Raw genomic sequence first — 25345 nt, 5'->3', positions numbered from 1 at the left:
ATCATTTTCTGTACTGCTGGAATACATTTATTTATGGTTGTTAATTATTGTGTGATACATAGTATAGAATATGACACGTAATAGTATCATGCTAATATAATTATGGTACCGACGTATGGTACTTACAGTACGTAGCCGTTATTCGTATAGTATGGGTGATAGGTAAATTTGGTACTGTTGGTGGGAAAACATAGTATCATAAAATGGGGAAGACAGTACGTAACCATTATTTGTATAGTATGGGTGATAGGTAAATTTGGTACTGTTGGTGGGAAAACATAGTATCATATAATGGAGAAGACAGTACGTAACCGTTATTCGAACAATATGGGTGATAGGTAAATTTGGTACTATTTGTAGGAAAACATAGTATCATATAATGGAGAATACAGTATGGAATCAGTGCATATTAGTATTTTTCATTGTTTACTAGTTATGATATTTTCATGTACATTGTTATTTGGATTCCACTCTATTGTAATCAATTTTTTAATTCTTTTTTAAACCAAAAACAGCGATCAATCGATGGAAATTGAGGGTAATCCGCTTGGAAATTTGATTGAAAGAAGGTTTGGGTAGAAGATACAATCGGAAGCTCAATGGGTTCATTGATGCAGGCAACGGGATGAGAATCTTCATTGCTGCTTATTTGTTTGTTTGTGGGCATATTGTCATGTTGTAGGCAGTACATATATTTGGTTTAGGGCAAAAACTTGCGATATCAAAACACTTCGCCCTAAACTAGCAATTATCTTTCTGAGGCATCAGGGAGTAGAAGGGGAAGCTAGAGATGAAAGATATAGTGTTATTGTGAAAAATCTGGGAGTGAAGGTGTTTTAGGGTTTTTGTGTTTTTTTTCTTTTCCATGAACAAATGAAAGTGTTTTTGTGCCATAAACAATATGTCCTTTTATTGTAGAGCTAACAATACTATTGGTTAGCTCAACTCGTACTTTTCCATTGAATACATCGCACTATATGTTTCGATGAATTGTACTTACCTTTTGAACACATGGTACTTTATTTTGCGATCAATTGAGTTTGTATAAAGAATATAAGCGTACCATAAAAATGAACAACACATACTTTCTAGTCTATTCGAAGATACCTTTTCAATACTAGGATTGTACTTCACATGTGTATTCTTTGTATTTACTTGATGAACAAAGCGTACTATATTCACGAATAACCTGTACTTCACATGTGTATTTACGAAAAACTAATATTTTCCTCAAATGTTACCATAACCGATGTTGATCGACTCCCACATTGTCTCTATTGATTTTTAATAGTCTTAAAAGGAAGAATTGTGTCTTAAAATACGATTATATGGATGCATTTGGCCCCACAATTATATATAGAGTGTAACAATACTATATGAATGGCAAACATATATTTTATGAATGAACAAAGCGTACTATATTCACGAATAACCTGTACTTCACATGTGTATTCATTGTACTTACCTGATGAACTAAGCGTACTATATTTTGCGATGAATTGATTTGTACCAATTTCAATGACGCTTTAATGATCCATAAACATGGGTGATGCGTAAATTATGTTTTAGATCAGTATTTTAAGGTAGGTGAGCATTATTGTTGCGTTTGGAACAGAAGATCCCATAAATATGTTGAATTTCATACATGATATTCATATACTATACAAGATACTCATATAAGTGTACAATTCTCAAGTGTAAAGCTAATATTTTCCTCAAATGTTACCATAACCAATGTTGATCGACTCCCACGTTGTCTCTATTCATTTCTAATACTCTTAAAATGAAGAATTGTGTCTTAAAATACGATTATATGGATGCATTGGCCCACAATAATATATAGATTGTAACAATACTATATAATACTATATGAATGGCATACATATACTTTATGAATGAACAAAGCGTATTATATTCACGAATAACTTGTACTTCACATGTGTATTCATTGTACTTACTTGATGAAAAAAGCATACTATATTTTGCAATGAATTGAGTTGTACCAATTTCATTGACGCTTTAAATGATCAATAAGTATGGGAGATGCATAAATTATGTTTTAGATGAGTATTTTAAGGTAGGTGAGCATTATTCTTGCGTTTGGAGTACAAGATCCCATAAATATGTTGAATTTCATTCATATAAGTGTAAAATGCTCGAGTGTAAAACTAATATTTTCCTCAAATGTTACCATAATCGATGTTGATCGACTCCCACATTGTCTCTATTTATTTTTAACAGTCTTAAAATGAAGAATTGTGTCGTAAAATGCGATTATATGGATGCATTGGTCCCACAATAATATATAGAGTGTAACAATACTATATGAATGGCAAACATATACTTTGTGAATGAACAAAGCGTATTATATTCACGAATAACTTGTACTTCACATGTGTATTCATTGTACTTACTTGGTGAACTAAGCATACTATATGCATGAATAACCCGAACTTTACCAGTATATACATTAAACTTACTTGAGCGTACTATATTTACGAATAACCCGAACTTTACCGGTTTTTACATTATACTTATTTGATGAACAAAGCGTACTATATTGACGAATAACCCGAACTTTACCAGCTTATACATTGTACTTATTTGATGAACAAAGCGTACTATATTCACGAATAACCCGAAATTTACAAGTTTATACATTGTACTTACTTGGTGAACAAAGCGTACTATATTCATGAATAATCCTAACTTTACCGTACTCTTATGTTCACTAATTAAACAACAGTACATAGATTTGACACGCCTTCGTATTGCAGCATGATCTTTTACATTGTACGCTTGCATGCGAGACGCAACCCTCTGCAAGCTATGGTTTATTTTAGGCATGTCCATGTAGTGATACAAGGGATTTTTCTTCATTTCTTCATAATGTTGTTTCTTCATCAGCTTCTTCACATCTTCCATAGTTGCTTGAAAAGGGATCGGTGAGCACCTGCAGCCTATTGCTAGCTTGCTGCTATCTTCTTTTACATCAATTCCTGCAACTACATACACATAAAAGTACAGTTATAACAAATACAACGTACGTACTATAAATTTCCACAACCAGTACTTCCAGTAATTTCGTTCAATACCATCCAAATGCACTAGCAATACCATTGTTGCATATGACACATACTACATACAAATCAAACATTATACTTCTAGTACCCTGTGTTAATAACATTCAAATCCACTAGCAATACCATTCAAAGGCACTAACAATACTATTGTGTCATATGACACATACTACAGAACCATCAAACATTATACTTTCAGTACCATGTGTCAATACCATCCAAAGCCACTAGCAATACCATTCAAAGGCACTAGCAATACTATTGTGGCATATGACACATACTACAGAACCATCAAACATTATACTTCCAGTACCCTGTGTTAATACCGTCCAAAGTCAAGAGCAATACCATTATTACATATGACATATACTACAGAACCATGAAACATCATACATCAAACCCTTGTTAAGACAAACTGCTTTCGGGACAGTACTTCGAGTACTCTGTGTCAATACAATCTAAGTGCACTATTAATACCATTATTGCGCATGACACATACTATAGAACCAGTATGAAAAATACAATAAGCCTCGTTCCCATATGAAACCCTTGTTAGGACTCAAAAAGCTTTGGGGACATGCTAATGTCACCGAAGAATAATCACCCAGGAGGGAAGTGTTACAAAATCATGAAATTCGACAACAAATAAATGATTTTTGCAAACCCAAACAACAAAACAACAGATATTGGAAGCGATTTAATGATTAGGGGAAACAGCGAATAAAGTCAAGGCATAATACCAACGAGTGGATATGTTCAAAATCATGCAATTCTACAACAAATAAACCTTTTTGCAAACTTAAGCAACACCCAAATGGGTCTGTTTCCAAGAAAATGAAAAAAAAAAAAAATCAAACCTTGTTGTTTACCCTGCTTCACCATTGTCTAGAAATGAGTTTGTTTATTTTTATTTTTCCTTTCGCTTTATTATTTTTCTACGTCTTTGTTGATTCTTCGTTCCCTTCTTTGTTGTTTCTCTGTTCTTTTTTTCTTCTCTGTTGCTTCTTTGTCTGGAAATGGGTATAAACAGATAACGGTGGTTTTTTCTGCGCCTTTTTAGCTTCTTTCTTTTTGTTTGATTTTTGAAAGGTAATGGGCAAAGAGCGTGTAACACAAACGGCGCGTTGGAGGTTGAAAATAAATTATGTAAAATTAGTATAAAGTAAAGGTATTTTAATATTTGCACATTTCATTAGAGACTGATCTGCATGTTAAGCGCGTGAGTAAGGATTGATTTGCTTGGGGAAACTACCTAGGGATTGATATGTGTTTTGTGTTTTAGATGAGGGATTTATTTGTAGTTTCCCATATTTCAATGCAAAAACTGCAAAACCTCTCATCATCCCCACAATCCTTTTGTTTTTATGTTTGAAGTAATTAATTCCTAAATTCAGTGTACGAGGCTGGCTAAAATTTTGTATTTCTCAACAAATAAGTAATAAATAGTAAATAATAAATAAATAATAAATAATAAATAATAAATAATAAATAATAAAAATATAAATAATGAATAATAAATAAAAAATAAAAATAAAAAATAAAAAATAAACAATGAACAATAAAACCTAAAAGCGTTTGTTTACGAATACCTTACCTTAACATGTGTGCTGTCGGGTGTGTGCATCTATCATATATCTGACAAACTATTTATTGTCCACTCAAATTTACCCTTTAACATTGTCTGTTGTTTATCGATTGTTGTTTGTGATTTCAACAGTGACTCAAACATAATTTAGTTTTGGTAATTAACTGTCCTATCAACTACGGCAGGTTGATCGACAATAACAGTCAAAATTGGATTATGAATCAAAGTTAAATAATTAACAAGTACTTCACCCGTGCGTTGCACGGATGTCAATTTCAAAATGAGAAAAATAATAATATTTAAACGATTATCTCTTTATAACAACACCAATTCACGTAAAAAAAATGAAAGGAAATAAAAAAATATCTCTTAATTCAGAGTTATAACATATGAAATTCAATTAAATATTACAAAGAAGAATACGCTAAGTGTGCGAAACACGATATGAAGATTAAGTGAAATTATTTAAAACATATGATATAACTCTATTTCATGGAATACAATCTACTACACCATGTGAATCTTCTGCAAAATAACTAACTTAACAACAAACACAGTAGAAGAGAGGTAACACAATGGATATTCAAACAGCCTGCAAGTTTATCACTAACAACATTCAATTAATGATGCACATTACTCAAACAACAACACATCTTATAAATATTACAAAAGAGATAAGATATATACGCCACTGTCAATACTGATACTGATACTGATACACTGATACTAATATTAATACTAATAGTTTTACTAATACTTATAATAATACTAATACTAATACTAATCCTAATACACATACTAATACTAATACTAATATAATACCAATACTATAACTAATATTAATACTAATACTAATACTAATACTAATACTAATACTAATACTAATACTAATACTAATGCTAATACTAATACTAATACTAATACTAATACTAATAGTAATACTAATACTAATAGTAATACTAATACTAATACTAATACTAATACAAATACTAATACTTACTGATACTAATACTAATACTAATATAATACTAATACTAATACTAATCCTAATACTAATACTAATACTAATATAATATTAATCCTAATACTGATAATAATTCTAATATAATACTAATACTAATACTAATACTAATACAAATACTAATACTAATACTAATACTATTACTATTACTAATACTAATACTAATACTAATTCTAATACTAATACTAATAGTTACTAATACCGATACAATACTTACTAATACTGATACTGAAACAACAACACAACTTATAAATATTGCAAAAGAGATAAGATATATATGCCACTATGAATACTGATACTGATACTGATACTCTGATAATACTGATACTAATACTTTTACAAATACTTATAAAAATACTAATACTAATACTAATCCTAATACACATACTAATACTAATACTAATATAATACCAATACTAATACTAATATTAATACTAATACTAATATTAATACTAATACTAATACTAATACTAATATTAATACTAATACTAATACTAATACTAATACTAATACTAATACTAATACTAATACTAATACTAATACTAATACTAATACTAATACTAATACTAATACTAATACTAATACTAATACTAATACTAATACAAATACTAATAATAATACTAATACGAATACTAATACTAATACTAATACTAATTCTAATAATAATACTAATACTAATACTAATACTAATACTAATACTAATACTAATACTAATGCTAACACAAATACAAATACTGATACTGATACTGATACTCGTACTAATATAATACTAATACTAATACTAATATAATACTAATACTAATACTAATACTAATACTAATACTAATACTAATGCTAATACTAATACTAATACTAATACTAATACTAATACTAATACTAATATAATATTAATCCTAATACTGATAATAATACTAATATAATACTAATACTAAAACTAATACAAATACTAATACTAATACTAATACTAATACTAATACTAATACTTATACTAATACTAATAACTAATACTAATAACTAATACTAATACTAATACTAATACTAATACTAATACTAATACTAATACTAATACTAATACTAATACTAATACTAATACTAATACTAATACTAATACTAATACTAATACTAATACTAATACTAATACTAATACTAATACTAATACTAGTACTTACTAATACCGATACAATACTTACTAGTACTGATACTGATATTGTTATTGAGGCTTATACTGATATTGACACTGATATTGATACTGATTTTGATATTGATACTGATACTGATGTTGATACTTATGTTAATAGTTATATTGATTGATACTCATAGTAATATTAATATTAATACCGATACTCATACTAATATTGATAGTCATAATGATATTGATACTAATACTTATACTAATATTGATAATGATACTGATGTTGATGTTGACAATAATATTAATACTAATACTAATACTAATACTAATAATAATGATATAAATACTAATATTGATATTGATGTTCATACTGATACTGATATTGATATTGATACTCACACTGATACTGATACCGATACTGATACATACACAGATATTGATACCGATATTGATACTTATATTGATACTGGTACTGGTACTGGTACTGATACAGATACTAATACTGATACGGATATTAATACTAATACTATTACTAATAGTAATATCAATACTAATATTAATACTAATACTAATATTAATGCTAAAAAACTAATTTTAATTCTAATGATACATATAGTGATACTAATACTGGTACAAATATTGATATTGATATTAATACTGATACCGATATTAATACTGATACTCATATTGATATTGATACCGATAATAATACTGATATTGATACTGGTATTGATACTGATATTGGTACTGATACTTATACTGGTACTGATACTAATACTTGTACTTATAATAATACCTATACTAAAATTGATACGGATACTTATACTGATATTAATACTAATATTTGTTCTAATACTACTACTATGTCACTGATTATAATACTAATACATGTCACTAATTATAATACTAATACATGTTACTAATTATAATACTAATACATGTCACTAATTATAATACTAATACATGTCACTAATGTTAATCTTAATTCTAATACTAATACATGTCACTAATTATCGTATTAAGCATAATCATAATCTAAAATATAATCCTAATACTAATAACATTGTTATATTTTGCAATATATAAAATCAATTCGTTTTTTTATCAACTGATTAAACTTAACTTATGTTATTCAATTTATTAGTATAACCATGATAAAGTTTGTACTTTAATTTGTATCTAATTTAAAAGGTTAAATCAATCGTAAAATTTATTGTCACTGGATTTAGTGAAGAAAAAAAGAATTGTTTAAATAATAACATGAAATTCAAGTTGTATAATTTTCAATATGGTAAATAATTGGGAGTACATTACTCTACACATGGTAGAAGAAAAATAGTGTCAATTTTCGCAATATAGTAAATTCGAACATGTATCTTTTTTTACATATAATATTAACATATAATATTAAATTAGTGAATAAAAACATATTCTCTGATCATGTTTATGTAAAATGTATAATATAAAATAATTTATTCTGCAATATTTTTTAATATAAATTCAAGTTTATGAATTTAAATACAAAATTTCCGTAACACTACCAATCATGCAATTATAATAGGGGAATATTTTAAATTGAATTTAACTAAATTCAAATTAAATTCAAAAAATAAATTTATTTAGAGTTTCCAAGAAAATTGATATATTTTGAGCATTTTATAAATGGTAGGATATAAATATATTAATAGAATAATGAACTATATTTAATTATCTTTAATTTTGGAAAATGATGACATGTTTTTTGATAATTTATTTCCACCAATCAATTCACCACTTGGTATGAAATTGGGGACATGTCATTAATTGAAATTTCTAAATGTCAATCAATCAGGTGTGAAATTCAACTTTTATATATTATATAGATGAAATTTGGATTTAAATTGAAATTAATTAAATTAAATTAAAGAAATTTGATCTGAGCCTCTTAAATAAATAGTGCATGACGAGCTTATTTAAAAGCCTCTTAAAAAAAATATAAGAGTTAGTATACGAGTATTTTACCTTGCACCAAAAAAAGCGGAATCCCTCGCCCCCAGGGCCCTCATCCCTTGACCCGACAAGGATTGATGGAGGAATGTAAATCATGGTAACTCAACGGCCCGTTAAGGTAGCGGATCCGGACCTGGTGCCCACAAGGAACCAACCCTTATTGGAGTTGAAATTCCCACACTGCGACTGCCAGGATTCGATCCTAGGACCTTGCACTAACTTACCACCTCCGGAACCCGTTGAACTACACCCATGCGGGAACGAGTATCTTACATTGACATGTGTGATGTGAGGTGTGTGTTGCATCTATCATATATCTGACACACTAAACCAAGTACCAAACTGTTGTCCACTCAAATTTGTCTTACGTTTATATCAGTATTCGTCATCTCAAACGTCATACTTTCTAAACCCTATCTATGTTGTATACAAATTAAACTTGACTTTTAAATTGAAATTAATCCAACTAAAAAAATATTACTAGAATCAGCGCCAATCTCAACCACAAACTTCCACAATTCCTTTCTATATATAGAAATTAGCATCTCTCTCTCACACACACAACACCCACTAGAATCTCTCTTTCTTTCTCTCACACACACACGCACGTAAATTCACACACACACACACACACAATCATGGAGCAGCGCCGGCACGTGCTGTTAGTAACATTTCCGGCACAAGGCCACATCAACCCATCCCTTCAGTTCGCCAAGAGGCTGACCGCCATGGGCATCAAGGTCACCTTCGCCACCAGCCTCTACGCACGGCGGCGCATGTCCAGAACCGCCGCCGGACTGCCCAAGGGGGTCACCTTCGCCGCCTTCTCCGACGGGTACGACGACGGGTTCAATCCCGGAAACGACGACGCCGGAAAGTACATGACGGAGATTAGAAGCAGAGGCTCCCAAAGCCTGAGAGACACCATCCTCGCCGCCGCCGAGCAGGGCCGCCCCGTCACCCAACTGGTGTACACCCTCCTCCTCCCGTGGGCGCCAGAGGTGGCGCGTGAGTTCCACGTCCCGAGCGCCCTCCTCTGGATCCAACCCGCCACCGTCCTCAACATATACTACTACTACTTCAACGTCTACGGAGACGAAATTGCAACAAACTCGGACGATCCGACGTGGCAAATCCAATTCCCGGGAATTCCCGCCCTTAATTTTTCCAAACGAGACCTTCCGTCGTTCATACTTCCGTCGAGCTCCGACAAGTACACACTTCCGAGTTTTAAGGAGCAGCTCGAAACACTAGACGCCGAAAAATTGAAACCCAAAGTCCTGGTCAACACCTTCGACGCGCTGGAGCCCCACGCGCTCAAATCCATCGACAACTACGAGCTAATCGGAGTGGGGCCGTTGATTCCTTCCGCCCCTTCAGACAAGTCATTCCGCGGTGATCTTTTCGAAAAATCCGATGACAACAACGTCGAGCTATGGCTCAACTCCAAGCCCGAATCGTCGGTTGTTTACGTGTCTTTCGGCAGCATTTTGAAGCTACCGAAAGCACAAATGGAGGAGATAGCGAAAGGGCTCTTAGAATCCGACAGGCCGTTTCTATGGGTTATACGAATAAACGAGTATAAGATGAATGAAGAAGAGGAGGAGGAGAAATTGAGTTGTTTGGATGAGCTCGAAAAGATAGGAAAGATTGTACCTTGGTGCTCGCAGCTTGAGGTACTAACGCACCTTTCAATAGGTTGCTTCGTGTCGCACTGCGGGTGGAATTCGATTCTGGAGAGCTTGTCTAGCGGAGTTCCGGTGGTGGCTTTTCCTCAGTGGACCGATCAAGGGACGAATGCGAAGTTGATAGAAGATGTGTGGAAGAGTGGGGTTAGAGTGAGAGGAGTTGGTGGAGATGGGGTGGTGGAGAGTGGTGAGATAAAGAGGTGCATTGAGGAAGTGATGGATGGTGGCGAAAGGAGTCGGGAGTTGAGAGCGAATGCTCGGGAATGGAAGAGTTTGGCTAGGGAAGCTATGGATGAGAATGGGAGTTCTTGTAATAATTTGAAGGCATTTCTTGAGGAAAATGGAGCTCCTTATTTTAGGGTACATTAAGTGTATTTGCTAGAGAGGTTTTTTTTGTTGAACTTTAGTTTGTGCTAATTTAGGTGAGGGTTGAAGTTCTTCCTTTTATTTCTTTTCCTTTTTCTTGTTTAACTTTGTGTGGGTATGTTTAGTTTTTTTAAGTACATCAAAATTTGTATTGTTTTTTGAATATATTACACCTTGGGGCGTAAACGATCGAATCGAGTTGACCCGAACAACTGGTTGTGCTCGAGCTAGTAGTGTGCATTTATATCGAGTTTTGTGTTTGAGTTTGATTTGGTAAGCAATCGAGGAACTGATAAGTGTTCATTTTGGATGATTTTCACTTATCAATTCTTCGAGTTTTGGTCTTCGTTCGTCCGAGTTTTTGGCTTTAATTTTATATATTATGTTGTTTTTGTTTTATTTATATGTTAGGTAAAGATAAGCTATTTCTGCCGATTTGAGATGATTTTGGAAGCGAAGCCAAGAATCAAACCTAACACGTGCAAAAGTGCATTCTCGCGGATTGTGACAGTGTTTGGTATTTCAAGCATAACTCTCGCATACGACCTCCGATTGAGTTGATTCAAGTGGATTTAGAAAGCCAACTTCAAGGGCTACAACTTTTTTGAAATGCATAATTGTCAAATTCGGGATGAAAAATGGTGAAAAAAGTGTTTGAAATTTGATGCAGAGGCGAGATCGCGATCTAGAATCACCAGATCGCGATCTGGTGGCAAATTCCAGTAGCAGCGAAAAATTGGGGCAGATCGTGATCCGCACTTCCTGGATCGCGATCTGGGAAGGCGGTGCGCAGTTTTCGAGGTTGCCAGATCGCGATCCAAGAAGCCCAGATCGCGATCTGGGCACATAAATCGAGACGAGATACTTTTCTTTCATTTCTTACTATAAATAAAAGGTCTCTTTTTCATTTTTCAACCTCAAGACCTATTTCTCGACTTCTTCTTCGGTTTTCGCCAATTCTTCGCGGGAAGCTTCGACGAGGGTTTCGACTCGAGTTTTTCATAAACTTTTCTTTACGTTGAGTTTATGATTTCTCGTGTTCTTCATTTTGATGCTATGTTTGTAATGAACTGAGCATTTTCTTTTAGGGAAATGAAACCTTGTATATATTGATTTTGATTTCCAGACATGTGATCTATTTGTCGTTCTTTGATTCTGTTTATGTTTTGCTGTATTAAATGCTTTCTATTGTTTGGCCAACAGTTGGATTGATTCTAAACGGGAATGAACTCGAGAAAAGATTTCTCGTTTGATTTAGGAAAACATAGCTCGGGTTGTGGAAACGGAGACGTGATGCACCTCGGGTAGCTCTTAAGGACTTGACCTAAATGCTCTCTTAATATCAGGTTCTGAACGGAGACGTCGGACCTGTGGGTAGACTCTAACTACACTGGAGACGGTGGTTAGGGTATTTTAGTGTCTGGGTTATCGAACATAGAATTGACAATAGATTCGGATTTGTAGATCGTTATCGATAGTACACTGGTGGATTTTACCCTAGAAGCCATCACACGTCGGAATTCCTTCCTTGTCCTGGCGGACTGTTGTTTTTATTTATTGTTTCCTTTTAGTTTCATTCATCCCATCCATTCTTGATCGTCTAGATAAAGTTTAGAATAGTATAATTACGGTACTTGGTAAATTTAGGAACTTAATTCCCTGTGGATTGATATCTGGAATTCACTATTCTACAAAACGCGATACTGTAAACTTGTGGTTTTTCATATGTAGGTTTTACGCGTATCAGGAACTCAACACACCCCCAAACTTGAACTTTTTTTTGTGCTCAAACAATACTACCAACTTGCAAAGCAACGAAATAAATAAATAAATCATCTCATCACATTAATATGGTCAACTTCATGTTTCCAGAACATGCAATTGTCATGGGGCTTCTAAAAAATTTACAAGCTTAAAATTCAACGATAGTTAACACCATTGCCAAGAACCAAAAATCATGTTAAGCACCCAATATCTGTAATCTAAAATAGAGAAAATTTATACTTCCATAGTAATATTAGACTACAAAGACTCACCAAATTTCTCTACTCCGCTAATATAGAATAATTGAGTTATTGGGATCATTGGGACTTTTTGGCTTTCAATTGTTGGGCTCTTTGGTGCAAGGTGGAAAATATGGGTATATAAGTGGCTACTCTTCTCCTTTCGATTATCATTATTGAATAAAGAGTTGCACTAAGCAGATGTTTTTTTTTCTTCTTGAATCGAGGTGTTTTCGCCGAGATTTGAAGATTTGAGTTTTTGGTATAGCTTATTCACCTCTAATGACTTATTATCCTACTCGATTCTCAAGAGTTCAAAATTCTCCACTTTTGCTCTTGAGGTATGGTTCGAGTTTTTATTCGAATATTTGTGCATGTCCTCCTTTTCCCTTCATAGTTCTCTTCTTCTTCGTTCTTTTTCTGAGAAAAAGAAAAACGTAACAAATTTTCCAACCAAACTCCAAGGAATCTTTTTCAAGAATCTCCATCTATTCTACCTTACACGCATTGGCTAAAAGAAAGAACTTCTTTTCTCTGAGGCCCAAATCAAGGTTGTAAGGATAATTTCGATAAAAAGGTCGGCTTGAAAGGCTCAAACAGTTCAAATAAGGCTCAAATCACATCCCAAATCACTCAACGACTCAATACTTCACTTTGCAAATTCCTAAGGTGAGTTCTAAAACCGAACATCATATGATATAGCAAACTCCACGTTTGAAAAACAAAATTACATAAACTCTATCCGCTTGAATCTCACACGGCCGAATCCTCTCCCTCCCGCCGTCGCCCCGAGCGAAAAGTAATTTGACTCGTGCGATGCCGGGGTGGATAAAAGTTAATGTTGAATAAAATTCAATTTAATTAGCTGTTGTGTTCAAGAGAATGTCAAATGAAGCAGCGTCTTTGGATATATTAATAATTTTATTTGTGTTACATATAAGATATACTTACTGTTAAGGAAATTAAATTCAACAATATCTCATATTCAGTAACTTACAAAGACAACTGAATTTCCCCCTTTACGAATTTTTTTACATCCAAAACCATATATCTAAGAAAATGGATAAGAACTCAGTAGTTACTAATGGGAAACAAACGGGTGACGCTTATTTCACCTTATAATAATAAAGAAAATTAGCATATATTTTCCATCATAAACATCATTAGGAAAATAATTGTAAAAAAAGAGCCGATAATTGTGAAACAAAACGAAAAAAGGGCTTACCAGTATTGACACAAAAATCTAGTTCTGAGATCTCTAATAAGTTTTTCTGTAAGGACTTTAAGTAATAAAGCAATGAAAGACATGATATGCATATCAAGAAACAAAATAAAAATTAAGGGAACAAATTTACGATTTCCAAATTCGTCAAATATATTTAAACTCTTTTATACTAGTCCTGCAAATTTTCAGGAAATCTACTAATATAATGGATGTATGCAAAATTTCAAAATCAGTTAATCTAGGTTAATTAGAAAATATGAAATTTCCTAATTTTCGAAAGATCTGCTAATTTTTAGCATATAATGGTTTCATTTAATAAATAAAATGTAGCCACATAACATGAAAATCCGTTACCCTCTAATGCTAATACTAAAACTAATATTAATTATAATATATTAATCATAATATACTAATACGAATCCTAATATACTAATGTGAATACTAATGTTATTATTAATATTAATGCTACTCCTAATTTTATAATTCAAAGTTAGTGTTAATATTAATATTAGTATTAGTACGTTGTGATATTAATAATTTAATGTAAGAAATATAAAATAGTTTTAACTTTTATTTATTTAATAGACTATTGAAGTTTACCTTTTAATTACAATTAATAATATAAAAATATTTTTTAAAATTAATAAAATTAATTTAATAGTAATTGATAAAATTTATTTTTTAATATTAATATTTTAAATACATAATAGTAAAATTTAATTTTTTCTTTTAGTATAATAAGTTTTTAACTTTTGGTATAATTAATATTAAATATAAATAAAGTAATTAATAATTTAATATAATTGCAAAAATATGACCACAAATTAAAGTACAAGATTGTACAAATTTTAATATTTTATTGGTTTGTTGTAATTTACATTGACATGTCAAACATGAGAAGCAAAACATATGATAATATTTTATTGGCTTGTTGGAATTATATTTTTGCTCATGAAGATTGTACGTTAAAAGAATGTAAATCATTTTACACTCTTGTAAATACTCTAAAGAAGATGAAAGTGTAAATTACTCTCTCCATTCCATAATATATGTCGCTTTGGAGAATTCTTATTGTTCCATATTATCTGTCACTTTAAATTTCCAACACTTCGTTAACTACTTAATTTCCAATTTATACCCTTATTAACTCTTTCCACTACTTTTTTTTCAACTAATTTATCTCTCTAATTAATTAAACACAAGGTCATTTTAGTCTAAAAACATACATTTTTTCTAAAATCAAGACATATTTAATGAAATTCTTAATCTTTGTGCAAAGCTAAAAAACGACAATTAAAACAGAACGGATGGAGTATAAAACATATGATATTTCAATGCAAAACTGCAAAACCTCTCATCATCCCCACAATCCTTTTGTTTTTATGTTTGAAGTAATTAATTCCTGAATTCGGCTGGCTAAAATTTTGCATTTCTCAACAATTAAATAATAAATTAAAACAAAAAAAAGGAGTTAGTTTACGAATACCTTACCTTAACACATGTGCTGTCAGGTGTGTGCATCATATATCTGACAAACTATTATTATTGTCCACTCAAATTTCCTCAATAAGATGACAAATTTGTCTTACGTTCATATCCATAATCTGGCAATCCGCTATAAGTTGGTGTTTGCAAATGCTTATATAAAAGTAAATGTTAGCGATTGTGAGTTAAGTTGATTTTAAGATTTTTAGTTTGATAACTCATTTAGTACCTCCATTGGAATTGACTCCATAAAATTAAATTAAAAAAATTAGGGTAAATTACAACCACCCCTAAGTTATGGTTAATTTACGAAAGAACCCCTCTTGTTTGGATAATTAAATATACCCCTCTCAATTATATTTTTTTCTTACACATCTACCATTATGGTGTCAAACTCAACATAATTATGTACATTTCGTGGAATGTGCTCTAGTTGTATTAGTGTTGTATAAAAATACAGTTTCTGATGCACCACAATCTGATATATACAAGCAACAAAACACATATTATGATCATCTTGCTTCAAAATGTGGGATTCGAATGGGATAAACAGGTATAAAAGTGATAATATTTTATATAATCTAGAAGATTCCACAAAATTTGAAACCGCATGGGTGAACGTGTAAGAAGAATTATAGTTAAAGGATGGTTGTAATTACTCAAATAAGAGGGAAGTTTTAGTAATTTGATCATACCTCGGGAGGTGATTGTAATTTACCCAAAACATTAATCAAGAGAATCACAACCACAAACTTCTCCACAGTTCATTTCTATATATATAGCAATTAGCATAGTCATTCTGCAATCCTCATCTCTCTCTCACACTCACAACACCAATCTCTCTTTCTTTCTCTCATACACACACGCACGTAAATTCACACACACACACACACACACACACAATCATGGAGCAGGGGCACAAGACCGCCATGGGCATCAGCCATCAAGGTCACCTTCGCACGGCGGCGCATGGCCAGAATCGCCGCCGGACTGCCCAAGGGGGTCACCTTCGCCTCCTTTACCGACGGGTTCAAGCCGGGAAACGAAGACGCCGGAAAGTACATGACGGAGATAAGAAGCAGAGGCTCCTAAAGCCTGAGAGACACCATCCTTGCCGCCGCCCCATCACCCAACTGGTCTCTCCACTTATTCTTGTAATAAATAATCCTTTCTCGTATTAATGATAAAACACCTTGGCATTCTATATCTTTGTCCCTTGTTCAAACATAGATATAGTTCTTACAGTTATTACAAGTACATGTAATTACTCTTTTAGGGTCGTGAGATATTTACTTAAGTATTATAACTGTTAAACGTGTTCCTAGTCGAAGGGTTACGCCACCAATGAGGATATCGGCCTTTCCCATTAAGAGACTAGCACTTAGTGTATGTGTACTGCATCTCATCAGTAAACAGTATGGTGATATCGGCATGCATAAGTGGGTGCTCGTCAGTTGACGAGTTCACTGAACTTCCCCACCCTAGAAATCTCTAAGTGGTTCTCATTGATCGAGTAGAGATCTCTATGGTATAGTTGTAGACCATTAGTCGTTAAGACCTAGACATCACCGTGACTTCACTAGAGGACCAGCTGTATCGTGACCTATCCCAGAGTTCCACCGAGGACCGCCCCAAGGGCCAGTGTTCGTGTAATCCGAAATCTAGTGAGAGGTCTATGCATTGTAGTCGGGAATTCGTTCGCTAGAATAGTATTGGAAGTCCTGTGTGTTCTCATAGTTTGTAATCTTTATGTCTCAGCTGACTAAGTGATGATTAGGGAATTCGATTCTCTGAGTCATGCACGTACCGATTACAACACTTAGAACGATCGCACAATTATCGAACTACTAAGGAGGTCTCGATGAACCAATGCCTCTAGTTCAATCGGGACATATAAATCGAAGGGATCGTACTGTACGTTAACTATATCAAAAGGTTCTTGCAGGCACTTCACTTTTATCTAAGGAATCATGACGCGTAGTTGCTAGAAGCCAATCTTGATTAGTTGGGTGATTCAGTTGAAACGAGCTTCATCTTAATCGTAACTCTAGGGACGAGTTTGAACCACAAAGGGTTGTTGACCCACGACTAGCTTACACCTGAACTATCGAGGGTCACACTGCTCGTTCACTCGAGTTCTTTGAATAAACGGTCAAAGATGAAAAGGAAAAGAATAGGCGAACATATTAGTGAACTTTCTAAATTGGGAAGTTTCCAAATTTAGAAAGTCCACTGAATTAGGGTTTCCACTTTTAGAAACTGGAAATCAAGAATTGGCACTCGTAATGATGAGGATGTTTCAATGAATCCGAAAATATAATCTCTATAATTTTCCGATCATTGAGTTGTGAGAAACGAGCGAATAAAGACTAACGAACTTAAGCTGTTGGGCCTAGTCCAACTTAAGTCTGTTAGGGCTTTTATACAAGATGTTATAAATACAAGATTTATAGGTCTTGCAAAAAAGACAAGACACAATAAAACCCTAGCTGCTCAATCTCACAACCCTCGGCCACTCTCCCCCGCCGCCGTCGCCTTCGTCCGTCGCCGGAATCGGCCTCACGCGTCGATTGCTATTGGTAGCTTCTTTCCTTTTGCCTTTTTCTTCCGTCGACTAAATTTTGCATGTCTAGTGCCACGTATTTAGTAGATCTCAGTATACGAGGTGAAATCCGAGAAGAGGAAGACCAATGAGTCGAATTGCCGAGAAGCCATCGCCGAAGCACCGCCGTACGCGCCTCCACGCGCCGCCCGAAGACCGCGCGTGGATTTCACGTGCCGCCGTCGTTGAGCGCGTCCATCGCCGCTGCACCGTCGTAACTTCCCCTGACTGCACGAATTGGTTTCCGTGGCAGTTTGCTTCAATCCGAGAATTTTCCTCACGCTTCAAGAGGTAATTTTCGGATCCAATTTTAATCAAGTTTTAATTTAATTAGATTAATTTACATGTTTATATTCGCAGTATGAGTTTTTGTGAATTGCTATACCTGAATGTTTGTATGAATTTGTGATTTACTGCGAGCATGCTATGTGATTTATTATCGAATTAATTGTACGCATGTTGTACTTTAATTTTCGCTGAAAGCAATAAGGTACGCAATTAATTGCTTGATATGAGTCGAGCATGTGTTTATATGAATTAAACCGTTTCTTTCATATATTATTTTTCCACCGCGTACACGTGCCTGATTCCCAACAGTTGTATCAGAGCTCGTTGCGCAATTAATTGCGTTTTAATATGCTATGCTTAATTTGGTTCATGTTCGATTTATTAAAATTGTGATTGTTGTATTATTTAATTGGGTGTTTTCGAAATTTTAAAATATTTTGGAAATATTGTTTAGAATTCTTTTCAGCTTTAAAATTGTTTAAAATTAGAAAATCGGATCTAAAATTTAATTAAAAATGTCGTTTTTAATTTTGTTCGGATCGAACCGGCCGGTTCGATGGTTCTGTTCGATCTAACAGACCGAATCGACGTGGATTCAGGTCGGTCAGATCGGTTCTCGGTCTGACTGACCCGACCCACTGATTCGGGTCAGGTGGACCGGTCAAAACCGGACCGTTTCGGTCCGAACCGGTCAGACCGGTCGGGCCGAACCGGTTCACTAAAAATAAAAAAAAAAAAAAAAATTATTTCAGATTTCTAAAATTAAACTTAAAATAAATTGATTTTAATTCTTGGAAAATTATTTTCAATTAAACCCAATTAGATAATCGATTCAACAATCATCTATCTTAGTAAATAGGTGTTAGATTGATTAATTAATTTAAATTGTTAAATTAATCTTAATTAATAAAACACAGATATAATATTGATTATACTTCAACTTAATTATTAGTATCTCAACATTATTACATTGATTTATGCTAGTTGAAGTCCTATAATTATTTTGAAAAACCCGATAACTAATTAATATAATTAATTGTATAGTTAGGTCGTATGTTCCTCTTAGGACAATATGCGATTCCATATATCTTTAGAGAACATAGATGTAGGAATCACATTGACCAATCCAAACCTTCTAATGAGATAAAACTTTTTCTAAAAGTCCCTCATTCTTAATTTAATTAAGAATTATTTCAAGCTATAAAGAAAAACCAATCTGTTGAATTTTTCTTTCGTTCTGCAAACGGTTGAATTATGTGTAGCCCCTTGCAATAGTGCAGTAAGCCGTGTTAGCGGGGAGTACTATAGTAAGGTACGTAAGCTGTAATTCAATTGACATAACGATGAAGGTACCCATAGAAAGGGTACTGCTAGATTAACGTGGTCGACTAGATTAACTAGGGATTGCATTAGTTTGGTATAATTAAGTTCTATGAGCATCTTTGATTGGTAGGTTAGACTTGACACACGAAGATTTTAAATTCGCGAGATTAACTTAGGTCATTATCAAGTGTGAGGAAAATTACTTTAAGGTCATATAAATGATATGATTGATTGTGATCTACCTTTGGGCAAATATAATCGGGCTAGATTAACTACATGTTACATTTGTCTATTGGACCTAAAAGCAATTAAAGAAAAATCGGTTTTCTCGTTTGCCTACGAGAGCGAAGTGGAACTCGATAAAATTAGTTGGAGGACAATTAAATAAAAAAATTCCAAATATTTAATTGAAAATCATTTAATACGAATCTCTAATAATCCTCTTCTCTAACCTCTCAAGTAATCATGTCTAAGACTCCCGTAATGTCAATCATCGACAATAAACTCAATGGCCCTAACTACCTAGATTGATTACGTGGTCTTAAACTTGTGCTCACCGTTGAGGGGCGTCTCTATGTCCTTAATGACAGACTTCCTGCCACTATACCCGACACTGCGACCGATGCTGAAAAGCAAACTTATGAAGCATGGAAGAAAGACAACACTCATGTTAGGTGCTACATGATAGCCGCCATGGAGCCCGCGCTTGGAGGAAATATGAGTCTCACAAACATGCTTTCGACAACAAGGCTCATCTCGATAGCATGTATAGTGAGAATATTAGGGCGTTAAGGTACGCTGCTACAAAGGAGTTGACCACTGCGAGACTGCGCGAAGGGGCTTCGGTCCATGAGCACTGTCTCAAGATGATCACTCTCCTTGAAAAGCTAGTGAACCTTGACGTCACCCTCCCTGCCGAACTCTCGTTGGATTTTATCGTGTTGTCCCTTCCTAGTTCATTTGAATCGTTCATAGTGAACTTTAACATGAACAAACTTGATCCTCCCTTGGATGAGTTAATGAACATGTTAGTCAGTTTCGAGTCTACCATCAAGAAAGAGAATTTTGTTCTCATTGCAGCCACTTCTGGAAAGAATAGTTATTCCCAAAAGAAAAGAAAGGAAAGAGTTCCCTTCCCAAAAAGCAAGTTCGAAGTGGGTGAAGGTAGTGGGGACCCTAAAGCGAAAGTCAGCAAGCAGACTGATGATGCTTGCCATCACTGCGGAAAGAAAGGGCATTGGCGCCACAACTGCAAGGCTTACCTAAAGCACAAATGTTCTAAAAAGGGTACGTATTTCATTGACGTAAATTTGTCTGTCAATTCTTCTTCTTGGGAATTAGATACGGGCTGTGGCTCACACCTATGTAATGATTTGCAGCTAATGACAAGAAGTAGAAAGCTCAGAGCGGGTGAGACCTACATAAGGATGGGTAATGGAACAAGAGTTGTTGCTGAAGCCATTGAGACTATTTACTTAAATGTTTTGGATTATAGTTTTACTATTGTTTTGAACGATTGTTTATTTGTTACGTCTCTCATTAGAAAACTTTTTTCTATTCCTGTTTTGGATATTGAAGGTTTTACTTTTGTTTTTGGAAATTCGATTTGCATTATACAAAAGAATGAAAATTTTATTTTCAAGGGACGACTATTAAACAACTTATATGAACTAAATCCAAGTGAAATACCTATTAATGTTATATCAGCAAAACGTAAGGAGATAGATCAAAACCCCGCCCAACTTTGGCAAGCTAGATTAGGTCATGTCTCTATAAGAAAGATGAACGATTTTGTTAGTGAAGGATTGTTCACTTTGGACGACGTGAAATCACTACAAACTTGTGAATCCTGCCTTAAAGGAAAAATGACCAAGTCACCCTACAAAGGGAAAATGGAGCGGGCCGAAGGTCTTTTGGATTTGATCCATATGTGGTCCACTACGTGTTAGTGCGAAGGGTGATTATAACTACTTCGCTACCTTTACCGACGATTACTCTAGGTATGGGTACGTGTACTTGATGAAGTACAAGTCTGAAGCATTTGAAAAGTTCAAAGATTTTAGACACGAAGTAGAGAAACAACTCGAACGAAGTATTAAGAAACTGCGATCTGATCATGGTGGAGAATACTTGACCATCGACTTCATTGACTATCTAAAAGAGAATGAAATACAATCTCAATGGACTTCACCTGGAACTCCTCAACTAAATGGAGTTTCCGAGCGTCGGAATAGAACCTTGTTGGACATGGTTCGACCTATGATGGGGTTCACCAACTTACCGGCATACTTGTGGGGCCACGCACTTTTCACTGCCGCGTATTTGCAGAACAGAGTTAACACTAAAGCAGTTAAATCCACACCATACGAACTTTGGCATTCCCGGAAGCCCAACATCAAACATATTAGGATATGGGGCTATCCCGCTTATGTGAAGCGGTTAGTGGGAGAAAAGTTGGATAGTAAATCCGATATATGCTACTTTGTGGGGTATCCCGAGGACTCAATGAATTCTATTATGTCAAGGAAGCAAAGACGTTTGTTGCGAGTAATGTCACATTTCTAGAAAGGGAGTTTCTATCCGATAGAAAATGCATCATGATAGAACTTGACGTAGTTCAAGAACCGCAAAGTGAAGTTCAAGCACAAGAACAAGTAATCGAGCCAGTACAACAATCCACTAATAAACCTCATGAACCTTGAGTACGCAGATCCGAAAGAGTTCGAAAAATGCCTGATAGGTTATTCTTCCTCGAAAATGATGAAGATCATCTTGAACTTGGACAAGATCCAAGAACATACAATGAGGCCGTATCGGATGCGGACATGGGACATTGACTAACTGCCATGAAATCCGAAATAGACTCCATGTACTCCAACAAGGTATGGACCTTGGTAGATCCACCTAAGAGAATAGTTCCCATAGGCTGCAAGTTGATCTATAAGAAGAAAATTGGATTGGATGGAAAGGTATCGACCTATAAAGCTAGATTGGTGGCAAAAGGATACACTCAAGGCAAGGTGTTGAGTATGAGAAAACCTTTTCACCAGTTGCGATGTTGAAGTCCATTAGGATTTTGCTGGCCATAGCTGCGTGGTACGACTACGAGATATGGCAAATGGATGTGAAGACCGCTTTCCTTAATGGAGACATTGAGGAAGAAATTTACATGGCGCAGCCGGAAGGCTTCATATCTTCTGGAAGTGAGCAAAAGGTTTGCAAACTCCAGTGATCCATTTATGGATTGAAACAAGCATCCTGTAGTTGGAAGATAAGGTTCGACTCAACTATCAAAGAGTTTGATTTGGAGAAGAACCCGGAGGAACCTTGTGTATACAAGAAGGTTATTGGGAGGGCAGTGATATTTTTGGTGCTTTATGTCGATGACATTCTACTCATTGGGAATGACATAGGAATGTTGCAACAGACAAAAGCTTGGTTGTCCACACGTTTCTCAATGAAGGATTTGGGAGAAGCATCTTACGTATTAGGAATACGCATCTATAGAGATAGAGCAAGAAAGATGCTTGGCTTATCCCAAAGCCTGTACATAGACATCGTTATGAAACGGTTTAGCATGGAAGTATCCAAAAAGGGATTCTTGCCAATATCCCATGGGGTTTGTCTCTCAAAATCCATGTGTCCTTTGACACCGAGTAAAACCGATGAGATGAAAAGGACGCCTTATGCTTCTGCCATAGGAAGCATAATGTATGGCATACTGTGTACTAGGCCTGATATTGCGTATGTTGTGAGTTTCACAAGCAGATATTAGTTTAACCCCGGTCCAGCTCACTGGAAGGCTGTGAAAGATATCCTCAAGTACTTACGAAGGACTAAGGATATATTTTTGGTCTATGGGGGTGCCGAGTTGAAATTAGAGGGCTTTACCGACCCTAGTTTTCAATCGGATGTGGATGACTCAAAGTCAAACTCGAGATTTATATTCAAGCTTAATGGTGGTGCCGTGTGTTGGAAGAGTTCCAATCAAAGCACGATGGTTGATTCCACTACCGAAGCTGAGTATATTGCAGCGTCCGAAGCTACAAAAGAAGGGACTTGGATAAGAAAACTCATCCAAGAGTTGGGTGTCATTCCTAATGCTAATGATCCAGTACCGTTGTACTGAGATAACACCGGAGCCGTGGCGCAAGCTAAGGAGCCGAGATCTCATCAGAATTCCAAGCATATTCGGAGAAAGTATCACGTGATCCGAGAGATCATTGATAGAGGTGAAGTCAAAGTAGAACGAGTCACCTGAGAAGAGAACATTGCGGACCCCTTCACGAAGCCTTACCAAGGTCGGTCCACGAGAAACATCGAGAGTCGATGGGATTACGATTTATGGGTAGTTGGCTTTAGGTAAAGTGGGAGATTGTTAGAGTAGGTGACCAACAAGCCAACTTGTGGCTGTGGTCTTTCCATTTAGTCTTCTAATAAATAATCCTTTCTCGTATTAATGATAAAACACCTTGGCATTCTATATCTTTGTCCCTTGTTCAAGCATAGATATAATCCTTACAGTTATTACAAGTACTTGTAATTGATCTTTTAGGGTTCTGAGATATTTACTTATGTATTATAATTGTTAAACGTGTTCCTAGTCAAAGGGTTACGCCACCAATGAGGATATCGGCCTTTCCCATTAAGAAACTAGCACTTAGTGTATGTGTACTGCGTCTCATCTGTAAACGGTATTGTGATATCGGCATGCATAAGTGGGTGCTCGTAAGTTGACGAGTTCACTGAACTTCCTCACCCTAGAAATCTCAAAGTGGTTCTTAATAATCGAGTAGATATCTTTATGGTATAGTTGTACACCATTAGTCGTTAAGAACGAGACATCACCGTGACTTCACTAGAGGACCAGCTGTATCGTGACCTATCCCTGAGTTCCACCGAGGACCGCCCCAAGGGCCAGTGTTCGTGCAGTCCAAAATCTAGTGGGAGGTATGTGCATTGTAGTCGGGGATTCGATCGCTATAATAGTCTTGGATGTCCTGTGTGTTCTCGTAGTTTGTAATCTTTAAGTCTCAGCTGACTAAGTGATGATTAGGGAATTCGATTATCTATGTCATGCACGTACCGATTACAACACTTAGAACGATCGCACAGTTATCCATCGATAAACCAATGCCTCTAGTTCAATCGGGACATATAAATCGAAGGGATCGTATTGTACATTAACTATATCAAAAGGTTCTTGCAGGCACTTCACTTGTATCTAGGGAATCATGACGCGTCGTTGCTAGACGCCAATCTTTATTCGTTGGGTGATTAAGTTGAAATGAGCTTCATCTTAATCGTAACTCTAGGGACGAGTTTGAATCACAAAGGGTTGTTGACCCACGGCTAGCTTACACCTGAACCATCGAGGGTCACACTGCTTGTGCACTCGAGTTCTTTGAATAAACGGTCAAAGATGAAAATGTTTAATCTTTGCATAGTTGGAAGTCAATGTGATTGAGTCCAACATTCGTAATTTGGAATTATGAATGAGAATAAGAAAAGGAAAAGAGTAGGCGAGCATCTTAGTGAACTTTCTAAATTGGGAAGTT

General features: G+C 34.8%; 1 protein-coding gene and 1 pseudogene across 2 annotated transcripts in view; both read left to right on the top strand.

Annotated features, from left to right (window-relative positions):
• Positions 1-11041, top strand: part of LOC105964438 (UDP-glycosyltransferase 75C1) — a 34210-nt gene extending 23169 nt beyond the window's left edge. Inside the window, exon 2 of one of the 2 annotated variants that reach the window (XM_088820831.1) lies at positions 9452-11041. In XM_088820831.1, the coding sequence (XP_088676957.1) occupies positions 9452-10864 (1413 nt within the window). In that variant the 3' untranslated portion in view covers positions 10865-11041. Of the gene's footprint in view, positions 1-9445 lie in introns of those variants that run through there. The other variant, XM_012988945.2, reaches the window with a different exon arrangement.
• A 12416-nt stretch (positions 11042-23457) lies between these two features.
• On the top strand, positions 23458-24149 carry LOC148769084 (secreted RxLR effector protein 161 pseudogene; annotated as a pseudogene).
• The last annotated feature ends 1196 nt before the right edge of the window (positions 24150-25345 follow it).

The sequence above is a fragment of the Erythranthe guttata genome, chromosome 7 (genome assembly GCF_056151865.1).
Source record: "Erythranthe guttata isolate IM_541 chromosome 7, IM_541, whole genome shotgun sequence".
Lineage (NCBI taxonomy): Eukaryota > Viridiplantae > Streptophyta > Magnoliopsida > Lamiales > Phrymaceae > Erythranthe > Erythranthe guttata.
Note: the sequence above shows the minus strand (reverse complement) of the source record. Positions and strands in the feature narration are given on the sequence as shown.